The 25,047-nt window shown below is 44.7% G+C and overlaps 1 protein-coding gene and 1 pseudogene across 12 annotated transcripts in view; both read right to left on the bottom strand.

The window, feature by feature from the left end:
* NSMCE2 (NSE2 SUMO ligase component of SMC5/6 complex) overlaps positions 1 to 25,047 on the bottom strand; it is a 249,738-nt gene that overhangs the window by 25,800 nt on the left and 198,891 nt on the right. The window contains exons 1-2 of one of the 11 annotated variants that reach the window (XM_089336489.1): positions 20,891 to 21,155; positions 3,335 to 3,488 (exon numbers count right to left, since the gene is read on the bottom strand). The exons of 9 other annotated variants lie outside the window; for them this stretch is intronic. In XM_089336489.1, coding sequence (XP_089192615.1) covers positions 3,335 to 3,488; positions 20,891 to 21,019 — 283 coding nt within the window. In that variant the 5' untranslated portion in view covers positions 21,020 to 21,155. Of the gene's footprint in view, positions 1 to 3,334; positions 3,489 to 20,890; positions 21,248 to 25,047 lie in introns of those variants that run through there. One more of the 11 variants, XM_089336492.1, reaches the window with a different exon arrangement.
* On the bottom strand, positions 11,869 to 20,086 carry LOC138850031 (PRKC apoptosis WT1 regulator protein pseudogene; annotated as a pseudogene). Its single transcript, XR_016235718.1, has 2 exons — positions 20,076 to 20,086; positions 11,869 to 13,412 (listed from the first exon to the last, which is right to left on the bottom strand). The product of XR_016235718.1 is annotated as a PRKC apoptosis WT1 regulator protein pseudogene (transcript).

Here is a 25,047-nt window from a genome sequence, read left to right as displayed (position 1 = left end):
TCACGCCTCATCCCGGGGGCAAGAGAGGGCAGGTGCATCTGGAGAACTGTGAGGCTGGGAGTGGACGTGACACAAGGTGGCCCACAGGAAGGACATGGCACTCTGCAGCCAGGTGGTGTCACACTGCCTTTGAAAGCGCGTGCTCTCCACACGTGCATTACCCACAGTTTGGACCAGATTTCTTGGGGGTGAGTTGCATCTTGTGACAAGGTACTGAGTTCTCTCCCCAGCCTGTCTGCTCATCCCTGCCCTTTATGTCAACTGTGAATCGAGGGCGAGAGCTATCATTAGTTTTTCAGGGAATCCTTTAAAAACCTTTGGTCTGAATTTAGATCCTAGGATAGCTAAAACGTTGTGATGGCCGGAGCCTGCCCTTATCAGAAAGCCTTTTCCATAAACACTCATTTTCATCATCCACACTATATTTACGAGTATTACTCCTGCAATAAATTTCATTTAAAATCTACCACTGACAACAGATACTGTATTTTGAAAGGAGAGACAGCCTGCAGGCAGATTCAAAAGTGAAGGAGAGTTTACAACACCCCGGACTTTATAATGCAGGCTTTCATCTTGGGCAGTGTTAACTATATAATTGCTAACTTGATTTCTCAGTCTTTCTCTGCATCGCTTCTGAGGTTCTGATACTATGTCTGTTGCCACTGCTGATGGAATTCAGAAAGGACCACTGGCTTTTCACTCTGCCTGGGAATGTTGATGCAATAGCTGTTTCTACACAGCTATGAGAACAAACAGGATTTGTTATTCTCAAGTGCAATTGGAAGATGGCTTTTCTAATAGAACAGCGAGAAGAAAATGCAAGCTGAGGGGGTCTTTGGGAAATCCTGCAGGAAGAAAGTTGTGTGTTTTGTTGATCTGGTTGTAGGAGAAATATTTTCAAGAACTTCTCTAGAAAATAGGCTTTTTTTCTTTATTTTTCTCAACTGACATCTAGGGAAGACAAACACAGTACCTTCAAATCTATTGTTTGCTGGTGAGAAGAAAATAGTTCTTGACTGGAAAGAGCATCTGAATGACAGACGGCCCCTCACCTCTGCCACCGCTCAGCTACGTGACCTGGGAGGTCAGGCACTCAGACCCTCATTCCTGAATTTGTTCTCTCTCCAACCTGAACAAAGGGGGTGGGGGGACTCCCTGGTCTCAAAATTCCATTCCAGCTTTAAATTGCTTATCCTTACAGTCATGATCAAACTTCTACCTTGACAGGAATCCGATTCTCTTGAAAAAGTTTTAATCAACTCAAATGACTCCTTTTACTGATCTCAAGGCAAACTTGTTCCCTTCAAGAGTCAACTCATGTGCAAACCAAACTTGCACAACACCCTAATTTATGTTACTGAAATAAATGGATGCCATTAGTAATCTGGCAAATAAAATTTGGATTTCAAGTGATGAAAACATGTTTCACTATGACCAATATTAAGTAAATTGAGCAACAGAGATGGTTACCCAAGTATAGCAGGTAGGTGCAATGTGGTTATTACTAACATTTTGAAAATTGTATTCAGGAAACCTTATAATCACAGCATTATTTACAAGAGTCAGTGGACTACAAAGAAGAATTATGTTCAGACCTGTCATATACTTAGAGGGGGAGGATGGCTACAAGTCAGCAACAATAACAGAAAATTAAATCAGAGGCTGGAATGCATTTTCCCAGTGAGAGGAAGCAGAGTTCTTACTGAGCCATGGACACTTACCTACTTTTCAAGCCAATTGTTTGCCCATTCTTCTTGCCATACCTCAAGATTGCAAAAACCTCACAGAGGCTAACTCCATTCTCCCAAATTATAATTATTTTTTCCAAAGACTTCTACCCATTAGTTCCAATTTATATGAACCCATAATTTCACACACAATAGATGACCCATGTCACTGAAAAGGACAAGACCATGAGATGTGGGGTATTACTAACCGCAGATGGCCAATTCCCAGTGTTGGTTGGGGAGAAGATTCCCACAGTTTCCAGATGACTTGCTGGTGTATATGTCTATGCTGCCAATGGGACCATCAATTTAAAAAAGTGAAAAACCACCCATCAGAGCCAGTATTTTTCTTGGAACTAAAAGTTAAAGATTCATGAACTTAGAACAACAACCCTAATCCTATGTAGACTAAAAAGTGACTTGCAAAGAATTTTCAAACAAGGAATTCACTTTTCCTACAAGAGAGAACCAAATTCAGCTAATATTTCATCTTCCATATAGCAGGCGGTTAAATGCCACCCATGGCAAAGGAAGCTGTGAACTCAATCAAGTAAAAGTCCTTGTGGCCAGCTCCTTCCACTTCTACTCTGTAGCAATGTCACTCAATAAGGCCATGAGCGTTCTTAGCACTTCTCCAGATCCACTCACTATCTTTCACAGCTTCTGATTCTGTAGAGACCTAATCTTCCTCCCCCTGCTCTCATTTTTGGCTGAGGCAGCGTGGCACGAGCAAGGGGTTCAGATTCAGACCTGTGCGAATCCTGCCTCCCCTAGCTGTCTGAACTCAGGTAGGTGACATCTCTCACAGCCTTAGTTCTCCTAGCTGTGAAATGGGACAACACTTAGCTGGTGTTAATGTTGAAAGGACTGAGTATATAATCAAGTATCTAATTTAATTTAGCTGAGTAATTATTTAATGTGCTCAACACATAATATAACACTCAACATGCCTTCTCTTCATTTTCTTTTTCTGTAGATTCCAGCATAATGGAAGTGTTTGCTTTTGCCTTGTGTTCCTACCTTCTTCAAAACCCCATCAGTGACCTATTCCTACAGGGAGTGGGATCATACTGGGCTTTCCTTTCCCTATACTTCTCCATTACAAGGTGTTGCTCATAACTTATCCTAGTATGCCATTTTCTGACCTTTTCATTGTCTTGGTGTAAGATGTCTTAGCACAAGGCCACACACACACACACACACACACACTGGAAAAAGACTGTCTGAGGCTCAGTCTCACTTGTTGCCACTACGCCTTCTGCTCGGATGACACATCAACATACCTATCCACTTTGAACTTTCCCCTTCGGCTGAGCAATACCTCATTCTCAACCTTAACTACCCTACATCGCCAGTATCTCTTATTATATATGATACACGCTTATCTTTCTTCTATGATCCTTTCTCCCTCTCTCTCACTGGCTCATGTTGCCAGGTCAGTGATTTGCCAAATAAGCAACCTCTAGTTGTTTCTACTTGTCCTTTCTTGACCATGACCCAGATTACTGCCAGAGCTCACGTTGCTTTGCTCTCTCTTACTCTATGGAGTATCTCCCCTATATGGTTCCTTTCTTTGTTTACAGACAACAATGAAGATTTTTCATTACCTGCTGGCTGGCGTCCTAATACGCTTAGGGAGGCCTCCAGGTGTGGAAGGATCCAACACTGAGTGAGCCTAGTGCCTCTTCCAGCACCTGTGTTTTGGAGCAGCTCACCCCATTTCCTGAATGTGTCTGGTTGCCTGTACAGGGGAACACCTGTCTGGATGAGAATACCTGTGTTACAGCCAACACTACGTGTGGCCATTTTTTTTCTTCATCCTCCAAAGTCACTTGCTTCCCACCACACAATCACCCCATCATGGTCTTTTGATTGGCAAGAATTTTGTGTCTTTGGCTTCCTTCTCAGAGTCCTGTTAAAACTTCCCTCTGCAGTGTGCAAGGAGTTCACGGAAAATGCACATTTGCTTTTAATTCTATTTTGCTGTGAACATCCTGATGCACCCTCACACGAACACGCCCAAGAACCTTATTCACTGCCTTCAAGGCTGCTTTCCAGATTGCTCCATGATGCTGCATAGCTTTTTGTGGCCCAACCCTTCTCAAACACATTCTGCTAACCACCCCCTGTGCCACATCCTGAGCTCTACAGGCCTCAGAGCTAGATGTCCTTGAAATGCCAGCTCCCAGCTAAGGCCTTTCCTGCTTAAACAGAATGGACACTGTTCCATTTCAACCCTTCAGAAAAGCCATTCCACTCCAGGATGGGGAGGTGGGAAGAAACTTTCTGGTCGGGTCATACAACCTGCTCCCAATCTGCTGTGTGACCTAAACTTGGGACACTTGACTTGCGACTGGACTCCCCGACCTCCTCCTAGGTTGGAAGATTAGACCCTCCGAAATCAACACACAGGGCTTCCTTGTCAACTGCCTATCAGTGCTGTTCTGTGGCCCTGAGAATAACCTTCAGGTCCCTTTGCCTCAGCAGCTGTTCTCAAGGGCAGAGACCATTATCTGGGTAACTCACTTAGCACAGCCTGGGGCGCTGGGCTGCGAGTACTTAACTCCTGCATTTAGATGACAATGATCAAAGCACCTCCAGCACAGACAGCTGCCACTAGATGACTCAGACCTCTTTGCAAAATGGCTTAATTTAGCAGCCTTTCAGTTGTCTAAAGAACAGACTGAGTAAAGGACGAAGTGAACTGAACATCCTTTAACTTATTTAACCCCACCATGGCCCTTTAAGGTCAGGAGCTATTATCTCCACCGTACAGATGAGAAAGTGCAGACACGGGCTTTGCCTGCCTCTCCTGAGTCAACAGTGGACCCAGGGGCCCAGGGGAGCAGTGGAAAAAACCCACAGGGGCCGGGAGGGAGGTCTGGGTTCCAGGGAGGCCTCTGCCCCTGAGCAGCCCTGGGAGTGATCCTGGAGGGGGCGCGCTTCTTCCTGGGCCTGACCTTCCTCACCTGGAAATGGCCTTCCAAGGCAGTCCCCAAACACGGCAGGATATCAGGACCACACAGGAGCAAACTGTGCATGCTTAGGTCCCTGCTTGGGGGTTCTAACTCCAGAGGTCTGGAGTGGGGCCCGGGCACTTTGCTGTATGTGTCTCCCCTTCCCCACCCCTATTTGGGAACCCAGCCTGCTGGCAACAGTAAACAATCTCTGATATTGGGCTCTTCAGATAACTCTGTTGCTTCCAAGTTCCCAAACTGATTAGGTCATCAGACCCCCCCCCTCCCCCCCTTCTGAGAACCCAAACTGGACTCTTCCCAAGCGTATTGCATGGTAGCTTACCGCGTTCATGAGAACCCAAAGAATTTTGAAATCAAAGGTTGGTTCATAATACTCAATAGCTTCTCACAGGGTCAGCTAAAGGGGTAAACTTATTTTGACAGAAATCCAAACTCAGGTGGAAGACCACTCGCTGCGCCAGCTTTTGGTAACCAAAAAGGAACGCTGAAAGGGGCAGGAAAAAGGAGCAGGCTTGCTACGGCGACACAGGGAGTCTTGTAAGACAGGGATCTGCAGTGTGCCTGGATCTGTCTGAACGGAGTTTAAGCATCCCGTGAAAGTCCTAACGAGGGAAGGAGGAGCCAAGAACCTGTCTGTTTTGTAACAGGAGAGCTATGATTTAGTGAAGGCTCACTGTGCGCCAGCCTCTAAGCAGGCACTTTCTAGTCACTGCCCCACTGCAAGTACTATTATTCACATCTGCTTGGAAGCTAAAGTTCACGGAGCTAGTCAAACCCAGGCCTATTTTACTGCATACATGGTACAATGCTATGAACATGGCATTCATAGCTCACGTACCTAAGACCCAGCTGTCTTGAATATCCACTGGTGGACAGGAAGGCTCAGCAAATCTGCCAGTTTCCTACACACCTGTGAACTGCCGACGACGGTATATCCCTTACAGAGCGCTCAGGAGAATGTGGGCAAATGGGAGCAGAACAGGATAATGAATCCAGCTTACGGTCCAGCTGATGCAGACTTGCTTGTGTGTGTCCTTGAAAAGTCAGTTTTCCCATCTGACTGTGGGTTCCAAATCAGCAGAGCGAGGAAGACAACTCACTCAGCAGGGCCACACGGAGTAGGGATGTCACGGCAATGGGACAGGTTAAGACCGCAAAGCAGCTTTGGTCTCCCCAGAGAAAAGTGGACAACTCAATCAAATAGGGAATAATCGCTTGTCCTCGAAAGGGTACAGCTGATCGACACTTGGAAGCAGCATCCTGCTACCAGGCTCCATCCACTGCTCACTCTCTCAACACCTCTGTGGATAAATCTGCAGCAGCGAGAAGTGGACCAGGTGATTCCACTGAGACAAGATTAGGGATTGGGATTTGAAAGAAAGTCACCATGTCCTAAATTCCTCACCAGGGGATCTGGCTTCCGAAGCAGCCAAGGAACCTCTAACAACAGGGTGTCATTTTGAAGGCAGGTCCCAAATTGGTGCTACTCTAGAACTTTTATAGAGAACTGGATACAAGGAACTGGTATTTTCTATTAAAAAAAAAAAAAGGCAAAGGAAACAGATCGCTTCTTCAAGTTCGGGGTGGGGGAAGAAAATGTACAGTTTTCATCTTTCCCCAGCTGAGTTTTCCTACCCCGCTTGAGGTTACTCTTTCCCATTACACAGTACTTGACATTTACATAGTGTTTTACAATCTTTTTATTATCTAATGTTCGCAAGCACCCTATGAGGGAGGGCCCTGGGCACTGATAACATTTTACAGGTGAGGAAACAGTCACAGAAGTCTAATGACTTACTCCAAATTATGAGAAACCTTTCTTCCTTAACCTCCAACATTTTATCACCTCTTGCAGTGTGTGTGTGTGTGTGTGTGTGTGCACGTGCACAAACACAAATGCTGATGCACAGAGGGCATGAGGTCTGGGTTTCTCTTTTAGAGGGCTCAGCCCTGCATTTAAACCAAGAGGCGCTGTGGTCCTCTAGTCCAAACCCTGCACGTGGCAGCTGAAGCCTGGAAAACGATGAGCACTCAAGGCCACGTGCCAGTGAGAGGCAGTGTGGGGAGGCCCGGTTCCCCACCTCAATGGCCCGTTGTTGCTGTGGGAAATCTAGAGTTTGTTTTCTTGAGCAGTTGGTATGCGTTCAAGGTCTAAGAAATGACTGTCATTAGACATGGCAAGAAATGTGAAATGCTCTACGCACAAATTTATCATCATGGGCTCAGGCATTATTGGGCCAAACTTTTCGAGTGGATCTGTGCTCCTCTGAGGCTGGCTCTCCTCCCTGGCCTGGGAGAGCGCTGGAAGGGAGTGGAGTCCATTTGCATACTTCTTCATGGTGCCTCCAAAAGCTAGTTCTGTTTGCCCTGCAACAGGACATCCGTCCTCTCTTGTGAAAACCACATGCCCTGCACACGTAACGCTACCTAGCCCTTCCTACTCCTAGGTCATGATCGCCACCCCCACCCCTCATCTGACCCATCTTTGACTCTGACCCTCAATCCCAGGGGCCCAAGGGTCAACAGTTCTATCTGGAAAGGCCTAATGAGAGGTGACAACAACAAAAACACCAACAACCGCTCTCACCACCTCCGTCACCACTCCAACTCACACCCATCATCTTACTGACTGCTGACTGCGCCAGACTCTGAGCTCAGCAAACATTCCGGGTCAATTATAACACTAGTGTCTCACAAAGACTCTCTGAGGCAAGTCACAAATATTACCCCCATTATGCAGATGAGAAAACAGAGACACAGGAGAGAGGTAAATTTGCCTGAATCCATGCCACTAAGAAGTCTGCACCATGTTAAAAAGCCATAATCTTTCTCCCTCTATATACTGCGAGGGCTGGGACCATAAGATAAACAACAAAAACAGAACAACAGGGCCTCTGGACTCTGCAAGTGTGTCCCAGGGTATGGGAAAAGCAGACAGGTGCACTGCTGGGGAACAGGACCAGCTGGCAGTGAGGGTGCCTGGGACCCAAGGCAGATGTGTGTTCCAACGCGAAATCCACATAAACATCTAATGCCGGATAGAAACGAAACACAGTATTTGTTCAATAGGAAATCTTGGTAACTAAAAGGAGAAGAAACAGGACACCAGAAAAACAGTGGCAGCGTGAGGTTTTGTGGCAGCTCAGAAGGAAGAGCCGAGCTCACATGCGGCCGGCGCTGCTGGCAGCTGAGGGCTCCCGCGGTGGGGAACTGCTGCTGTCCCCAGACAGGAGGCACCTGCGTGAGCCTGCAAGGCTTCACTGGGCTTTTAAAAAACACTTCCAAGAACACGCTAGTTAGTCTCACCAGGGTAGCCCATGGAGAAAGCACTCCCTGCTGCTGGGCACTGAGGGCAGGCTGCTCTGGCTGATTCAGGCTGTTTCCCAGGAAGGACTGCCAAGCCGTGAGACCCTCCCTGGTGCTGCTGCCGCGCGTTCAAGAGTGCGTTTCCCTGGATCTAAACAAACAAACAAAAATGGCTGCCTTGGCACCCAGCTCAGCCCTGGGCAAGCCCTGACGATGCTGTTCACGTTCCTTGGTGTGCAGACTGAGGGGACAGGCACAACACAGGCAGTGGAGAAGGCACCGAGCTAGGGGGCTCGGGGGTCCCCCTGAAACAGTGGCCAGATGCTTCTGCCTCTGGGAGAGGCTGGGGCTTCGTGACTTTCATGATTTCCAGCCGTTAACGTTTTCAGATTGTTAACTCTCCTGCTACTAAAACGACGAAAGGAAAAAAAAAACCAGAAAATGGAAACCCAGGCGCCCGGGATCAATGGAAGGCTGATGCTGATGCTGTTTCTCATGAAACAGCGAGGATGCTGGCGGGTCACTGATTCATGCCAGAGGCTGAGCACTAACCACGGAGCCTCTGTGCACCAGCCCGTGAGTCACACGGGGGATCCTCAGGGCCACATCCTGAAACCCTCTGAGCCGGGCTCCCAGGAGAGAACTCCTCATCACCGGGCCTGGCGTGGCAGCAAGTTCCCAGCCCAGCCCAGCCGGGCTCGGCGTCCAGATCTGCGCCAGTGGAACGTGTGCTGACGGACGCCTCGCGCCAGGCCCTTGGTGTACCCAGGCGTTTACACATTCACAGCTCTCCGTGTGCATTAATACACATTTAATTTTTATCCCCCCCCCCTTTTTTTCACTAGAAGCTGATGAGACTGGTGTGGAAATGGATCCGTAATCGGGGAACACGAGTATCACACTCAGTCTCGCCCCACTTTGCAATAACAGCATGATTTTAGAATTTGGGAATCTGAAGACAGAGATGTCATCAAGGTTCATAAATCAGGTTTAGAAATCTGATCCTTAGGGACATGATTCCCAGTGCTGATTTCAACGTCCTAGGGCTTCATGCACTAGTGAAGCCATCCAAACCCTCCATCAGAGTACCTGGGTTTGATTCTTGGCCCTGGCTCCTGACTCCAGCTTCCTGCCAATGCAGACGCTGGGAGGCAGCAGGTGATGGCTCACTTGTAGAACTGAGTCTACGACCACATGGAGACCCAGATAGTTCCCAGCTCCCAGCGCCCAGCTCCGGCATGGGCCTCCCCGCATCCATTCTGGGCATTGGAGGAGTGAACCAGCCGAAGGGAGCAGGAAGTGCTGTGTCTCTCAAGAAAAGGGAGGGAGGAAGAAAGTATGGTCCCCTTAAGAAAGTGGCTGTCTAGCCTGGGGGAAATGGCCAGTGCTACTTCCTCAAATGGCAACGTCACTAAAGCAAACAGTGTTAAAAATGATATTTCCTGGGGGCCGAGGCTGTGGTGTAGCGGGTAGGGCTGCCGCCTGCAGTGCCAGCATCCCACATGGGCACCGGTTTGAGCCCCTGCGTCTCTGCTTCCAATCCAGCTCTCTGCTATGGCCTGGGAGGGCAGTGGAGGATGGCCCAGGTCCTTGGGCCCTGCACCTGCATGGGAGACCCGGAGGAGGCTCCTGGCTCCTGGCTTCGGCTTGGCACATCTCTGGCTGTTGTGACCAATTGGGGAGTGAACCAGCAGATGGAAGACCTCTCTCTCTCTCTCTCTCTCTCTCTCTCTCTCTCTCTCTCTGCCTCTCCTTCTCTGTGTAACTCAGATTTTCAAATAAATAAATAAATCTTTAAAAAATATTTTCCTTATGGAAAACTTCACCTATAATCATGAGAGTAAGGAGGAGAGGCTCTTAAATACATACTCATCTCAAAAGAGTCAAAGGGAGTTCCCAGGTTACCTCTCACTAATCCATCCAGATCCATTAGGAGATGTTAAGCATCTTTGTTAACCCATTCATGCTAATCCCTGTGGTAATTAGTTACCTAATACGGTTTTGCCTTTAAGTCCAAGAACTGAATGCATCTATTTTGTGGTTACTTATACCACGATGGAGAAATGGGATCCTGCGGGTCAAACATTCAAGGCCTACTTTCATCATCATCGCTTTCCCTACATTCTTGCTCAACACCTGTATGGAAAAATACTTCTAAACCGCCTCAGCCTGCACCTGCTCTCCCGTAACGCAGCTGTAGTCTCACACTCTACTAAAAAGCAGATCTTGTAGCTCAAATTAAAAGGCTTCTGAGAAACTCTCTTCCTTCAATGTGATCTAGAAATGAGGTTAAAATGTTTTAACTGGGACAAACTCCTAGCATTAATTTCTTAATAGAGCCTCATCTTTAAGTCTCTTACAAAAAGATGAAAGCTAGAATGACTCAAAAGGATAAGCTGGACTGTTGTTCAGATTTATATTTTTCAATTGGTAATTACATTCCTTGCGTAATTATTCCAATGGATGGGCTCCTGATTTGAGTTTTTCTCTTTTCCTCTCTTTCTGTATCTTTTAAGTCACAGTTTTCTTTTTAAACTTATGAAAGAATATGCACATGGCTTTTAAAAATTCAACAGAAATGAACAAAATGAAAAGCCCCTGTTCCTTTCCCACAAGCTCGCAATCCCAGTCCTAAGAAACAAGCATTGTTAGGCTTGTGTGGATGCTTCCAGAAACCCCTTGCACACACTGCATGGATATGTACAGACAGTATATGCAAACACACACACACAATGCAGCTGACCAGAGATATTTAAAAAAAAACCCAAACTGCTTCTGAATTAAGTATGTAGCCTTTTTTCTCCTTGTCCTTCTTCCCTACCATTTATCTGGTGCAGCACAGATTCCTGAGTCACATGGGATGTCCATGTTTAATTCTTAAGGAAACTGTTGAGTCATTTTCCCAAGTGTTTATATCATTTAGCCAGCAGTGGAAGAGAATCAGACTTTCCGTACTCTAGTCAACACCTGGTATGAGCAGTCTTTTTTGTTGTGCTTTTAAAAAAGAATTTCTGTCATTTGTTTTTAAGATTTATTTATTTAATTAAAGGCAGAGCGATGGAGAGGTGTGAGGAGTTGGAGAGGGACAGTGAGAGATAGAGACTGATCTTCTATCTGCTGGTTTACCCTCCACATACCTGCAACAGCCATGGCTGGAGCCATGAACTCTATTCGGGTCTTCCACATGGGTGGCAGGACCTAAATTCTTGAGCCATCATCTATTGATGATGGAGGAGTGTTAGCAGGCAGTTGTACAGGAAACAGAGGAGCTGGGACTCAAACCAGGGTCTCCCACACAGGGTGTGGACATCCACGTGGCAACTTAACCCACTGTGCCACTGCGCCACCATGCCTGTCTCCAAATTTTAGTCATTCTAATTGGTGTGTATGTCATTATTTTAACCTGTATATTTTTTTTAAAAAATATGCTGCATTACTTTTTTTTAAGATGTATTTATTTGAAAAGCAGAGTTAGAGAGAGAGAGAGAGAGAGAGAGAGAGAGAGAGAGAGGGAGAGAGAGAGAGAGGCAGAGAGACAGAGATCTTCCATCTGCTGGTTCACTCCTTAGATGGCTGCAATGGTTGGGCCAGGCCGGAGCCAGGAGCTTCTTCTGGGTCTCCCACATGGGTGCAGGGCTCCAAGCACCTGGGCCATCTTCTGCTGCTTTCCCAGAAGCATTAGCAGGGAGCCAGATTGGAAGTGAAGCACCCAGGACCCGAACTAGTACCCACATGGGATGCCAGTGTTGCAGGCGGCGGCTCAACCTGCTGTGCCACAGCGGCGGCCCCTGATCTGTGTCTCTAAGGACTAAAGAGGTTGGACGTCTTTACCACGTGCTTGTTCATCACCTACATCATTTCTTTTTTTTTTTTTTTTTTTTTTAAAGATTTTTTTGAGTTTAATGAATATAATAATATGGATGTTTTTACACACTGGAGTTGTATACATTTTCAAGGCCTGAAGAATAAACAACTTTTTAAATATGCCATGTTCACTAATAAACCTTGGAATAATTAAAAAAAAAAGTAGTACCTACATAAGACACTTTACACTAGAATCACAATTGTAATATTTCAGAAGCTAAAATGATTTAAAATTTTTTTCAATATTCAAACACAAAACAGTAAATTTTTACTTACTATATATAGCAAAATTCAAGTATTTTCTTAAATTTACATTTAGCCAACTAGAACATGCTATAAACTGACTTTTATTTTATAACAGCTTTCCTTTTATAAGACTACATTATACAAAATAGTCTAACCCTCTTACTATAGATCACTTAAAGTGGAAAGAACAAACAGTAGACTAAATACCTTGTTAACTAAGTCATCAACAAGTAAAAGGCTGCACACATTAGTAATAAGGCATGTGAAGGTAACTCCCCAAAAGTATTTGAATTCATGTAAACAAAGACTATGCATATATCTTTTAGGGAGAAAAATGTACTATCATAGATAAAACAAACTCAAATGGTTGTGACTTTAAGCCATGTTATTATTTGAATACCACGTAAAACCAAAGGAGGCATTATCTATCATTTTAATAACTGAAAGACGCTACTTATGAAATAAAAGTTGAAACTATTCTGAAACTAATAAAGAAAAGAAATATTTTGAAAATAAACATCCATCCATTTTTTAGAAATAAATATACATACTTAGTTATTTTAAGGTATTGCAGCATAGGAGTATAGTCCTAGCATTGATCATTAACATTCAATCAGTAGTTTTAAAATATTTTTTCCACATTGAGCCTTGGATCTTCTACCTTGTCAACTGCCCAACAACTTTCAAAAGAGTTTTATTTTCCTGCTTTAGTTGTTGATTTTCATCTTCTATGTCATCCAGTTCTCTATTTAACATATCAATTTCTTCCTTGAGTTTTCCAATCATTTCTTCTTTATCTTGCATCAGTCTCACAAGCCTTAGGTTTTCTTGCCTTTCTCTTAGTATTTCCTTTTCAAGTTCTTCAATTTTCTTTTCCAATGCACTACTAGATAGCAGATTACCTGAAGCATTTCCATCCCTGTTATATCTACTGAACCCACTCCTATCTGTTCGTGGATATCGACTTGATCCATCTTCTTCAGAGGCAGCAGCTGTACTTTTGTATCTGCCTGAAACTGTTCTAGATGGTTCCCGTGGCAGATAGGAACCGCCTGGGTCTACTAAGCTGACAGCTTCATTCTGCATTGTGTTCTGTTGTGTGACTGCATCTTCTCGTCTCCGCTCCTTCTGTCCTGCTTCATCGTCGTCATACTCATCTAAGCACTCGGAGGAGCTTCGGGCGAGGTGGCGCGGGGCTGGGAGCGGGTGTCCAGGTGAGCCGAAAGCGCCGAGCGCTCTCCGGACGCGTGCAGGGAGTCCCGGCACACTCGCAGTCCCAAGGCAGTGCCACCTACATCATTTCTTTTAAGAAATGTTCAACTCTTTTTGTCCACTCAAGTATCTTCTCAAAAATTATTTTACTGTTGTTTGGATGGCTTTCTTATTTTTGAACTATGAGAATTTCTTTTATATGCTGGATGTAGCCTTTGATTAGATTTTGACTTGACAATAATGCTTCCCAGTCTGTCACTGATCCTAAGAGTACGTTTCTACTAAGTACGTTTTCAGGAGCAAAAGTCTGAGTTGTGATGAGGTCTAACTTAGAAGTATTATAGAAACAGATCTGTTGGTGCTGTACTTAAATCTTTGACTAAGATTTTTCTGTCTTTTGGCAGTTAATATGGCAAAATACATGAACTGATAAACCTCACTTTGTCAAAATGATACTTTTAAATATCTATTTGTTTAGAATTTCGCCAGCTACGTCTCTGAAGGCTATTGATTCATGGTTTTCTTTTCTTGTAATCACTTTGCCTGGTTTTGATACCAGGGTTCTGTTAGATTGATGAGATACTGGGTAGAATTTTTTCCTCCTCAGTATTCTGCCAAGAGTTTCTGTAGAACTGGTATCTCTTCCTTGAACACTTAGAAGAATTACCATGAAGCTGCCTGTGCCTGGAGTCCTCTTTGTGGAAATGTTTCTAATGACAACTTTGGCTTCTTTAAAAATACACCATGATTCAGGTTATCTATTTCCTCTTCTTAAGGTTTTGTTTGGTTAATTAATTTTTAAAAAAATTTGAGAGAGATAATGAATCTTCCAAATGTTGGTTTGCTTACCAAATGCTCACAACAGCAGGGGCTGACCCAGGCTGCGGTCAGAATGGAACTCAATCCAGGTCTCCCACGGGGGTAGCAGAAACCTAAGTATTGGAGCCATCAACCGCTGCTTCCCAGGGTGCGCATCACCAGGAGGCTGGAATCCTAAGTAGAGCTGGGACGGTAACCCAGGCACTCTGATACAGCATGTGGGTGTCCCAAGTGGTTTCTTAGCCACTGCACCAAATGTCTGCCCCTTGTCTTATATTATTAATTCTTTAAAAATTTATTTGAGGGGCTGGCGTCATGGCATAGTGGGTTAAGTATCTGCCTGCAGTGCTGGCATCCCATAAGGGTGTGGTTGTAGTCCCGGCTGCTTCCCTTCCGATCTAGCTCCCTGCTGTGGCCTGGGAAAGCAGTAGAAGATGGCTCAAGTGCTTGGGTCCCTGCACCCTTGTGGGAGACCTGGAAGAAGCTCCTGGCTCCTGGCTTTGGATCCGCCCAGCTCTGGCCATTGTGGCCATTTGGAGAGTGAAAAAGCAGATGGAAGACCTCTCTCTCTGTGTCTGCCCCTCTGTCTGTAATTCTGCCTTTCAAATAAATAAATAAATCTTTAAAAAAAGTTATTTGACGGCACACACAGAGACACACACACAAACAGACACAGACAAGTTATCTATTTCTGCTTAAGTGAGCTTTGGCAATTTTAACTGTTAAAGGAATTTGTCCATTTCATTTACGTTGTTGATACATAAATTTGTTTATAATAACTTATTATTTTAGTATGTACTGATATAACTTAGAAGTACTTGATATAACTTCTCTCATTTCTAATAGTGGTAATTAGTGTAAACTTTTTGTTTCTTCTTTAAAATTTTTCTCCTCAGTCTGTTAGAGATTTATCAATCGTATTAATCATATTAAGCAATGATTTTTCTAATTTCTTTTCCATTACCTTCCATTCTGTTCCTTATTTTTCCTTTCATCTACTTAACTTTAGTTTTTTTTTTTTTTTTTTTTTTTTTTAAGATTTATTTACTTATTTGAAAGGCAGAGTTACAGAGAGGCAGAGGCAGAGAGAGAAAGAGAGGTCTTCCATCTGCTGGTTCAGTCCCCAGATGGCCACAATGGCTGGAGCTGTGCCAATCCACAGTCAGGAGCCAGGAGCTTTTTCCAGGTCTCCCATGAATGTGCAGGGGCCCAAGGACTTGGGCCATCTTCTACTGCTTTCCCAGACCATAGCAGAGAGTTGGATTGGAAATGGAGCAGCCGGGACTTGAACTGGTGCCCATATAGGATGCCAGCACTGTAGGCAACGGCTTTACCTGCTATGCCACAGTGCTGGCCCCTAACTTTAGGTTTCATTTGCTCTTGTTTTTTCAGTTTTTAGCTTTGAAACCAAGATGACAAGATTGGAGACCTTCTTTATCCTTGACAAAATTCTTCGGTCAGAAACCACTTTGTTAATTGATACAGTCACTTCAGCCTTCTTTTGATTAATGACAGTATGTTCTTCCATTCTTTTAATCTATTTGCTTTATATCCGACATAATCATATTACAGGAAGCATGTAATTGAGTCTTGTTTCTGTGTCTTTTAGCTGCTAAGCTCAGATCACTTAGACTTTATCACATGGCTGGGTTCAAAGCTTCCATCTTGATACTTGTTTTATCACGTGGCTGGGCTCAAAGCTTCCATCCTGATACTTTGTTTTCTATTTGTCCTGTCTCTTCTTAATTCCCTTTTCCCTCTTTCTTCTTTTTTAATTTTGGCAACTTTTGAATTAACTATTTCTTAGAATTTCATTTTATCTTCTTTGTAGGCTTATTAATTATACTCCTTGTTGTGGTATTTTCGTGTTTTAGTTTACAGCACATATGTTTGACTTATCACAGTCTACCATCAAATGCTATTATTGTACTTCATGTATGGATAAGAAACTTAAAACAGTATAATTCCTTTCTAGCCTTTGAACTACTGTCATACATTTTACTTCTGCATGATATAAACAGTTATTATTTTTGCTTGAAAAATTCAATTACAGATGTTAAAATTGAAAAATATATATTCATAGTTATAATTATTTCTAGTGCTTTTTATTGTGTGTGTGTATATATCCAGGTTTCCATTTGGAATCATTTTCTTTCAAGTTGGATGATTTCCTTTAACGTTTCTTATAATGCAGGTTTGCTTGATTGATAACAATGAATTCCTTCATGTTTTGTTTATCTGAGAGTTTTTACTTTTTTTTTTGCGGGGTACAGAATTCTGGACATCTTTTTTTCTTCCCTTCCAGTGCTTTTCTTTTGTATTGTACCTTGCATTGTTTTTTGAGAAACCTGCTAACTTTATGTTTGATACGTTGTATGTAATTCGTCTCCTCCTACTTCAGTTGCTTTTAAGGATTTTCTCTATCACTTAAGTAATTTGAGTTTAATATGCATTAATGTAGTCTCTTCATATTTCTTGTGCCTGGGATTTGTTGAATTTAGATCTGTAGGTTCATAGTTTTCACAAAGCTTGGAAAAATTTTAATCACTATTGTTTAAATTCTTTCAGGTCTTCTGTCTTCTTGGAGACTTCGATAACACATACACTTGACCCCTTGGTATTGTCCCACAGTTCACTGGTGCTCAGTATCTGCCATAAGAACTGTTTAAATGACCTTGCCTGTGTCACTTCTGGGGCAGTTTTGATTGGTAGATTTTCTTTTTTCTCCAGTATACATTGTATTTTCCTGCTACATGCTGACCATGCCTAATGCAAAAACCCAAGATCTGAAGTGCTCTAAAATCCAAATTGAGTGCAAACATGATAAACTGCGCAAAGTTTCAGACTTTGGAGCATTTTATGCTCAACCAATAGGCCATGCATATATTCCAAACTCCAAAATCTGAAACTCTTCTGGTGCCAAACATTTCATAGAAGAAACATTCAACCTATTCTATGCTTGTCTGACGGGATTCCAAACACTGTGAGATGCTGACTGTCTTCTTACAAACATTCTTGAGTTTTGTTCTGTTAAATGTGGTCCCTGTTACTTCATCAGAAACTTGAGGCCTGCTGATAGTTTTTGGTTGATGTAAGAGACACTTCTATGAATACCACTGTATGCATGCCTTTGGTTCCACTACACATCCCTATCTGTTGAATAAATTATTGAAGGTGCTATTGTTGTGTTAAACGGTAAACATATCTTAAACACAAATGATTCTGCCAAATTTCAGACAGGTTTCATCAGTCAGTACTCCCACTAACAGTTTCTGAGAATGCCTACTTCCCAATATACTCTGCAAAATCAAGTATTATCAAAAGTGTATATCTTTACAAAGGTATGCTTCATTTTCAATTATTTTATAAAATTAAACATTTTATACTTCTATATGCTTACTGCTGATTTGTATTCTGGAACTGCCTATTTATTTATTTGGAAGTCAGAGTTAGAGAAAGGGAGAAGGTGGGAAGGAGGGAGGGAGGGAGGGGGAGAGAGAGAGGGAAAGAGAGAGAGAGAGAGGGAGGGAGGGAGAGAGGGAGGGAGGGAGGGAGAGAGAGAGAGGGAGGGAGGGAGGGAGGGAGGGAGGGAGGGAGGGAGAGAGAAAGAGAGAGAGATATCTCCCATTTGCTGGTTCACTCCCCAAATGGCAGCAACAGCCAGGGTGGGGCCAGGTCAAAGCCAGGACCAAGAGCTTCCTGCAGGGGCCCAAGGACCTGGGCCATCTTTTCTTCTGCTTTCTCAGGTGCATTGGCAGCAAGCTGAATCAGAAATGGAGCAGCAGGGACTCAAGTCAGCTCCCATATGGGATGCTAGCATCATAGGCAGTGGCTTAACCCACTAAGCCACAACGCTGGCCCTGTGTTCTTTGATTTTATAGAATATTAGTTTGTCATTTTCCTACTGAATTTTAATAATTTAGTGCAGGAATTATAATTTCTCTTCCTCAGCTGATAGTTTTTTGACTTTACTCAGGGTATTCTTTTGCTAAAATTTTTATTTACTTATTATAAAATTTTTATGTATTTATTTGAGAGGCAGGAAAAATGAGTGAGCAAGTGAGCTTCCATTTGCTGGTCCACTCCTCAAATGCTGCAATGGCGGCGGGAGTTGGGGGAGGGATGGGGTGGGCGGTGCCAAAGTCAGGAGGCCAGAGTGCGATGGAAGACTCCCACGTGGAGGGCAGGACCAAGCACTTGAACCATCACTGCTGCCTTTCAGAGTTCAAAACAGCAGGAACCTGGAACCAGGAGCCAGAGCTGGGAATCCCAACTAGTGTCTTCCCTGCTGGGCCAAATGCCTGCCCCAATGTAAAACATTTCATGTGGTTCAAGGTATGAATGTCTTCCTGTATGGTTTCTGGATATTTTCTGGATGCACAGACGTATAGGACATTAGCAGGAGTTTATATCCAAAATTCACAATTAATAAGTGAAATAGTCTAGTTTCTTTTTTGTATGAATTAGAATTAGCTAAGTGTTGCTACTTGAGTTTTTATTAACATATGTTGATCAAGGTCTCTGATGGGTAACTTGAGTAAAAAAACACTGAAGATCTAAATTATGTATAAATGCAGTTTGGTAGGAAAAAAATGTCAAAGCATGGGAGATGGAAACAGAGATCTTTCGGGAACCACTGGCTTTAAATCAGTGTTACTTTGCCCATGCCGGCCTCGGGGTTGGGCGAGGAGGGGGAGGGAAGATGTGTAGAGCAGTGGTTATTGTAAGATGCGGTGACTGGCCCCAACCAAATTCCTAAGGCCTGAGCCACCTCTGAAAGCTTCAGCTCCCTCCTCCTCCCACCTGGAGTGACCAATGCACTTACTGCCAGGGTCATAAACACCCTTAGAACAGACTTTGTCCCTTGTCATATACTTTCTTCATATTGTTGCCTAATTGTTTCCCGTAAGCTTGACTTTCCCAAGCAGTTAGCTACTTGAGGGCAGGGCCGTATGTGTCTCACATTACTATACACACACACACATACACACACACGCACACCCATTTATATCTGAACTACCTCAAATTAGGAGAAGAAAGCATACCATTCATTTGCTTGCCCAGGGATGGCACTTGGCCATCATCGGCCTCTCGACAAGAATGAAGCTACCAACAAAGGAAAATGAATTTGGTAGAGCACAAACAGAAGCCCCCGCCACGGCACATACAACTGCGGTCAAGGTCACAGTGCTCTCGTTGCCGCACAGAAGGTCTAACAGATGTGATAGGAGGCAGGGGAGAGCTAACATGCATTGCTCACTCTGTACCCAGCACTGCGCTCAAGGAGCACGTTTAGTGAATCCTCACAAACCTGTATGGGAGGTACTGTTAGTCCCATTTTACAGACGAGAAACTGAGGTTCTGACATACAAAATGACAAGGAAGCAGTGGATTTGAAAGCAGGCCTATCTGAATCACAGCCAGCCCTGGGTGATGCTACACTGCCCGCTGTCGCATCGGCAGAGCAGTTCTCGTGGAAGCTTCGTCCCACGCTGCGGATGCTGACCCTGGAGACCTTGGGAAGAGGAACTGCCTAGGGCCTGCCTTGGTCTTGACTCTGAAGCTCACGTTACTCTCCTGTGCTAGCTGGAGCCTCACCTCCTTACTGCTCTAATCCCTTCTCCCTATGCCTTTAAGTCTCCTTCCATCTGTTCCCAACACGCACCGGCAAAGAAGGAAGAAAAGATTTAAGTCACATGAGAAAAGCCGGTGATGAAAACACGTTTCGCATGATCACTCTTCTGTGTCTGTCCTGGCTCATGTGACTCTCAGGGCCGACTCAGATCTTCCTGTACACCCTCCAAGGTGAACCCAGTACTGCTCCGAGGCCCCCCTTGAACCTGCTGCCCTTGCTGGAATCCGGTGCTGCCCCTCGGCCCTCAGCTTCCACTTGGTTCACATCTGCGTTGGTGCAGTTTCTCACCCTTTGCCCATCTCCCATCTGCTCCCCGCTGAGCATGGTATTTCATTGCTGTATTACCAACAGCTGGCACGCAGCTCAGGCGCAGTGCACAATACGGGAATGAGATGGACTGAATGCAGGTCTGTAGGCCCCTCTCCAGGGCTGGCTATGGAGAAACAGAACTACCGCCAGGATCCCAGCCCCACCTTCAGAGGTGGGGAAAAAAATAAATAAATAAGGACAACCAGCAGACAGCTACCACCTGGGTTTGGTTATTTTCAGGGAGTGGTCGGAGGTCTAAAAACGTGAAGGCTCCTTGAAAGGAAAGGGCACATGACTGATTTATGGGATTTGTGTAAGCCTTTAATGGCAGGGGGGAATGGGCCTGCTGCTTCCATACCCACTCAGGCACTAAAGACTTTGCTTCTGGTTGCTAAATGGTTTTGAACAAATCACCCCTTACACCTACCCAACTCCAATCTCGGCATGTCTGCTACATTATTTGATTATGGGTCTCTGAATGCCGCAAGCTGATCTTTTGCATTTTCCATTATTCTCAACAACTATCCTGGAAATGCTGCGTGGCCTGAAGGTGCTCCCCAGGGCGCCTTGACTGGCTGGAGGAAGCATCAGTAGATTTTTGTCGGAATTCGGTTGTTAAGAGCTGGCAGAACAGATCTCCGCCTGTCATTTGGGCTCCCTTTGATTGTTTTCATTCATTCTGCAAAGCCACTTTCTCTGACCTGTTTAAAAGAGGAAAGGTCACCCACCCCTTTGTCCGCTGACTGAACACTTCTTGTCCAGGAAGGAACAGGGGAGTACTAGGAGACTCTTACCAGGGCACGTGCAATACAAGCGCAGGGCTGTGGCTGGCGGAGAGAAGGCACAAGATGTCGGATGCTGAACACATTTTCCCTCTGCTTCTGTGGAAGTTGGCAATGGAAGAGGTGCAGCAGGCAGGTCATGAGGGCCTTCTGCTGCTGAGACCGACCAAGAGGAAGGCCTATCTGTCGCCAAGTCCAAACATGGAGCTTGCAGCTGGGTCAGCCTTGACATACAGCCCCTTGTTGCTTCTTTTTAGTGTTTTCCACATGTGGGGAGCAACCCGGACTGGACTAAGTTACTGGAATTAAGACTTATTCTATGCATCTGCTCTCCCACAATATGGCGCTGGGAGAGGAGGCAACAGCTTCTACCCAGCTGCCTCTCACCAACTTGACAAGCTGCAGGACCTGCTCCTGATTGGAGGAGAGCAGCGTACTCGGCGTGTGGGTAGCAGAGTTGGGATTGGTGGGAGAGGACTATAAAGGAGGAGAGAGACAACATGCACCAGGAACATCTAAGAGGAACACCTGTGCAGCCCCCGAGAGAGCCGGCCGGCGGTGTGCCGCTCCCCCGCGGAAGTGGGGAATGTGGCAGGGGGAACCGCCCTTCCACGGAGGTGGAAGGGACGGTAGCCAACCCGGGAAGGACCAGCAGCCAACCCGGGAAGGACCAGTAGCCAACCCGGGAAGAACCAGCAGCAAACCCGGGGAGGGCCGAGCAGACGAAAGAACAGCGCAGGGTCCTGTGTCGTTCCTCCACGAAGACGGGGAGCGACATAATGGTGCCGTGACTCGGATATGAAGCCTAGGCAAGGTTTAGTGTCGTTCCTCCATGAAGAGGGGGAGCGACATCCACATGCCGCTTTTAGAACTGGCATTACTTCTGAAACACAGTAGATGAATCCGATTGCTATTTTTTTCTTCCTGTCACTGACTTTTATTAGAGATGCTGCTTCCTATCTTTCAGGCCTCATTGCCAATATACACTCTTACGCTCCAGTTACACGTGGGCTTTTATTGTCTCTTGAACACCAAAATCATTACAGCCCCAGGGCCTTTACACATGCTTTTTTGGGGTTCCTTTGTATTTGTTGAGCTCTTCTCTGCCCTATCCATGCTGATTCCTTCTGGGGCAGCTGAGAGTTCACTTCCTCTGCAGGGCTTTTCCTGACCATTCTTCTTGAACAGGTCTCTTACTCTTTATCACACCAACCAGCTGCCTCCTGCTCACCCTGCCCCATCCTGTCGCTGGGGAGGAAGTCCATGGCATACCCCCTGCACTTCAAACAGATCTCCTGCCTTCTGCCCAGGCCGGCACACTTTCCACTGCTCCAGTCTGCCATCCTTGTGGATGCAGCATGAATGTACAACACAGACTTCTGTTGACCCCAAGCAATTCAAGAAATTCAATTAAAAAATCACTTTCCAAGCATCTGAGATGCTATACTGTTTTTATTTTAGCTTCGCTGCTAAAACATAACACAAAAATCTTCTGAAAAACATAGAACATAGGCATTAAGGTTTATTAAGTGTTTTAAAGAGTTTATTTCTAAAGTTTTCATTATTCCTCTGTGATGCCATCATTACTTTATTTTCAAGAAAAAAAAAGAAACCATTTCTGGATTCTGTTGCATCATTTAGATTCACATGAATTATTCTAAATTTCTTAATTTCCAAGCAACAGATTAAATTCTTCAATTTCTTCCAAAATAGCTAAGGGGAAAATCCCTGATGATCTGAGCTGACAATTCCTTAATCAGGAAAAGACTTTAAAGGCTAATCACCAGAAAAGTTACAATTTACAGGAAAGAAAGGGGAAATGCTGACAGATTGCACAACAGCCCATGAAAGAAGCATGGTTTATTAATTGAATGGCACACTCATGCTGACAACTTTATCAAGAATTCCTAGTGACATCATAAAATGTGTTAGAGCAAATGAAATGTTTTTATTGTGTTTCTTTTTCAAAGTCCAAGGTGAAAAAAGATTTCCTTCTTTGGAAATTTCATGGGAAAATGAAGCATCAAAAACGTGTGTGCTTTTTATCACACTTCTCTAAAGATTCTGGCTTTCAAATGGAACAAAGGTCTGAGCTACAGGGACTTCCTCAGGTCTAATTCCACCCAGAATTGAGAACACTCCTTCTCTTCATGGTTTCTATCATCTGTTAGAAGAAGAGCACACTATCTGCTTTGGCTTTCAGCTATGGCTGCACGGATCACAGTCCTCTGCTAGGAGACAATGACAAATGCCAAGGTAGGGGCCCCAGAACATCTTCTCCCAAGCTATACAAAGACAACGCAGAAGCAGTAACTGCTGACTGTAACTTTGACCCCCGATTTATCTGATCAAATCGATTCAGCTTCACCAGTCGTAATTACCGAACATAAAAAGTGAGCTCACCTGAGCATTGGGCTTTCCCCCTTGTAGCCTACGTGTCTTCATCAATAAGCCATATTCTTTATTGGTGTTTTATTATAAGTGATGACAAACAGCAGGCATTTCATAAACAGACCTCGTTAATCATTACGCTGCAGCCCAGCAGCAGGTGGCATGCAAACGTTGTATTCTTCAGTAAATGAGCATGGGGACAACATGAGCTCCCAGGAGACAGAGAGAACGCACAGGGCCAGCCCAAACAGTCCTTACAGTTCGTCTTGAGCACCTGCTATTAGAACTGGACTGGCCGGGAGAGTGAGAAAATGACACAAAATGGATGAGATACAGCAGACTAACCAAAGGTCTGGAAACTGGGGATTTAAATGTAATTCTGGAAATCTGAAGTAAAATTGTAAGTGAACCGGTCTTTATTTTGGAAAACATCCTGAATATCCAAAACAGAAAGCTATTACATATTTCCATCGCATATAATAGCAATCACTATTGGGCACTGATCCAAGCACTCTCTACACACGACTCCTTTTCCGGCCCCCTAGCAAACTTAGAATGTTCCAGTTCTCATTTTAGGGATTAAAAAAGAAAACACACACACACACACACAAGGAACAAAACATGGATCCAAGTCGTCTGCTAGGAGACAATGACAAATGCCAAGGTAGGGTCCCCGCAACATCTTCTCCCAAGCTCGACAAAGACTTCTCCCAGGTGGTGAGCGGACAGTGGGCTCCAGGCTCCAGTCCGCATTCTGTATCTTCTCCACCTGGACATATTTGGACTTTTCCCCTACGTGTCCTTAAGGGCCCCAGCAAAAATGTTTCAAGTGTTTTCTGATGCTCCATCCCACTAATGACACAAACGATTAGCGTTTCCCCAAAGCAAGATGCCACCCATCGCTTCTGCTGAAGCGCACCTCATTCCGCCGCAGCGTCTCTGTTGATGAGAGTCCCACCTACGACAGTAGCGAGAAGAAACTGCCTTCCAAACCTGCCTGTTTCACCATCTTTTTGAGGTTCTCACAGCTTCCACATTTCCTCCTTAAAAACCTTTTCACCACAGACTGGTGCTTCTTGTTTTGACAATCCAATCTTATTAGCTCATGTTCTAGCCCCATGGAGGCCTTGCTCAATCCTCTGAAATTTCAGACCTTCCGAAGCTACTAAAAACTTCGTGATTGAGAAGTCCACGACCTCAAGCGAAACCGGAGTCATGGGAATTGGAGCAAATTAATAAAATATTTCTATGGTAAAGTGAAACAGTGATGACAATGGAATGAATGACTAATATTCACATATGACTTCTGAGTTCAAACTCCCAAAGTATTTAATGAAGCCCTGTACACTGATTACACTTCCCACACAGTAATAACCACACTCCGTGTTTTCAAGGCACAGTCCGCTCACGGACTGCTGCTGCACACCGAACTCACGTTATCAAGCTCAAATTGCCCTCAAGTGGTTGGCAGGTGGTAAGAGAAACACATTTCTCCTTCCAGCTTCACAATCAAGAAATGCTACAAGGGGCGAAGAACTTGACCTGGGGCACACTTCACCAACTGAGGCACACTCCCCTGACCGATGGTAGGTGGGGAGGGAGGGCGGGCTATGCAGTTTGAAATGAAAGGGGCCAGCAATCGGCTTCCCCAGGAAAGTGATTTGCAAATACTTTTGAGCACTTTACCTTTGTATCCTGTGGCCTCATGACTCAATTTTCAACTCTGTGGAAGTGAAACAGGTATTTTATTTCCTCTCTACATCTCTGCACTCCCTTCC

The sequence above is a fragment of the Oryctolagus cuniculus genome, chromosome 6 (genome assembly GCF_051225735.1).
Source record: "Oryctolagus cuniculus isolate XC-2025 breed Fujian yellow rabbit chromosome 6, ASM5122573v1, whole genome shotgun sequence".
Classification (NCBI taxonomy): domain Eukaryota; kingdom Metazoa; phylum Chordata; class Mammalia; order Lagomorpha; family Leporidae; genus Oryctolagus; species Oryctolagus cuniculus.
The sequence above is the reverse complement of the archived record's forward strand: the minus strand, read 5'-3'. Positions and strand labels throughout refer to the sequence as shown.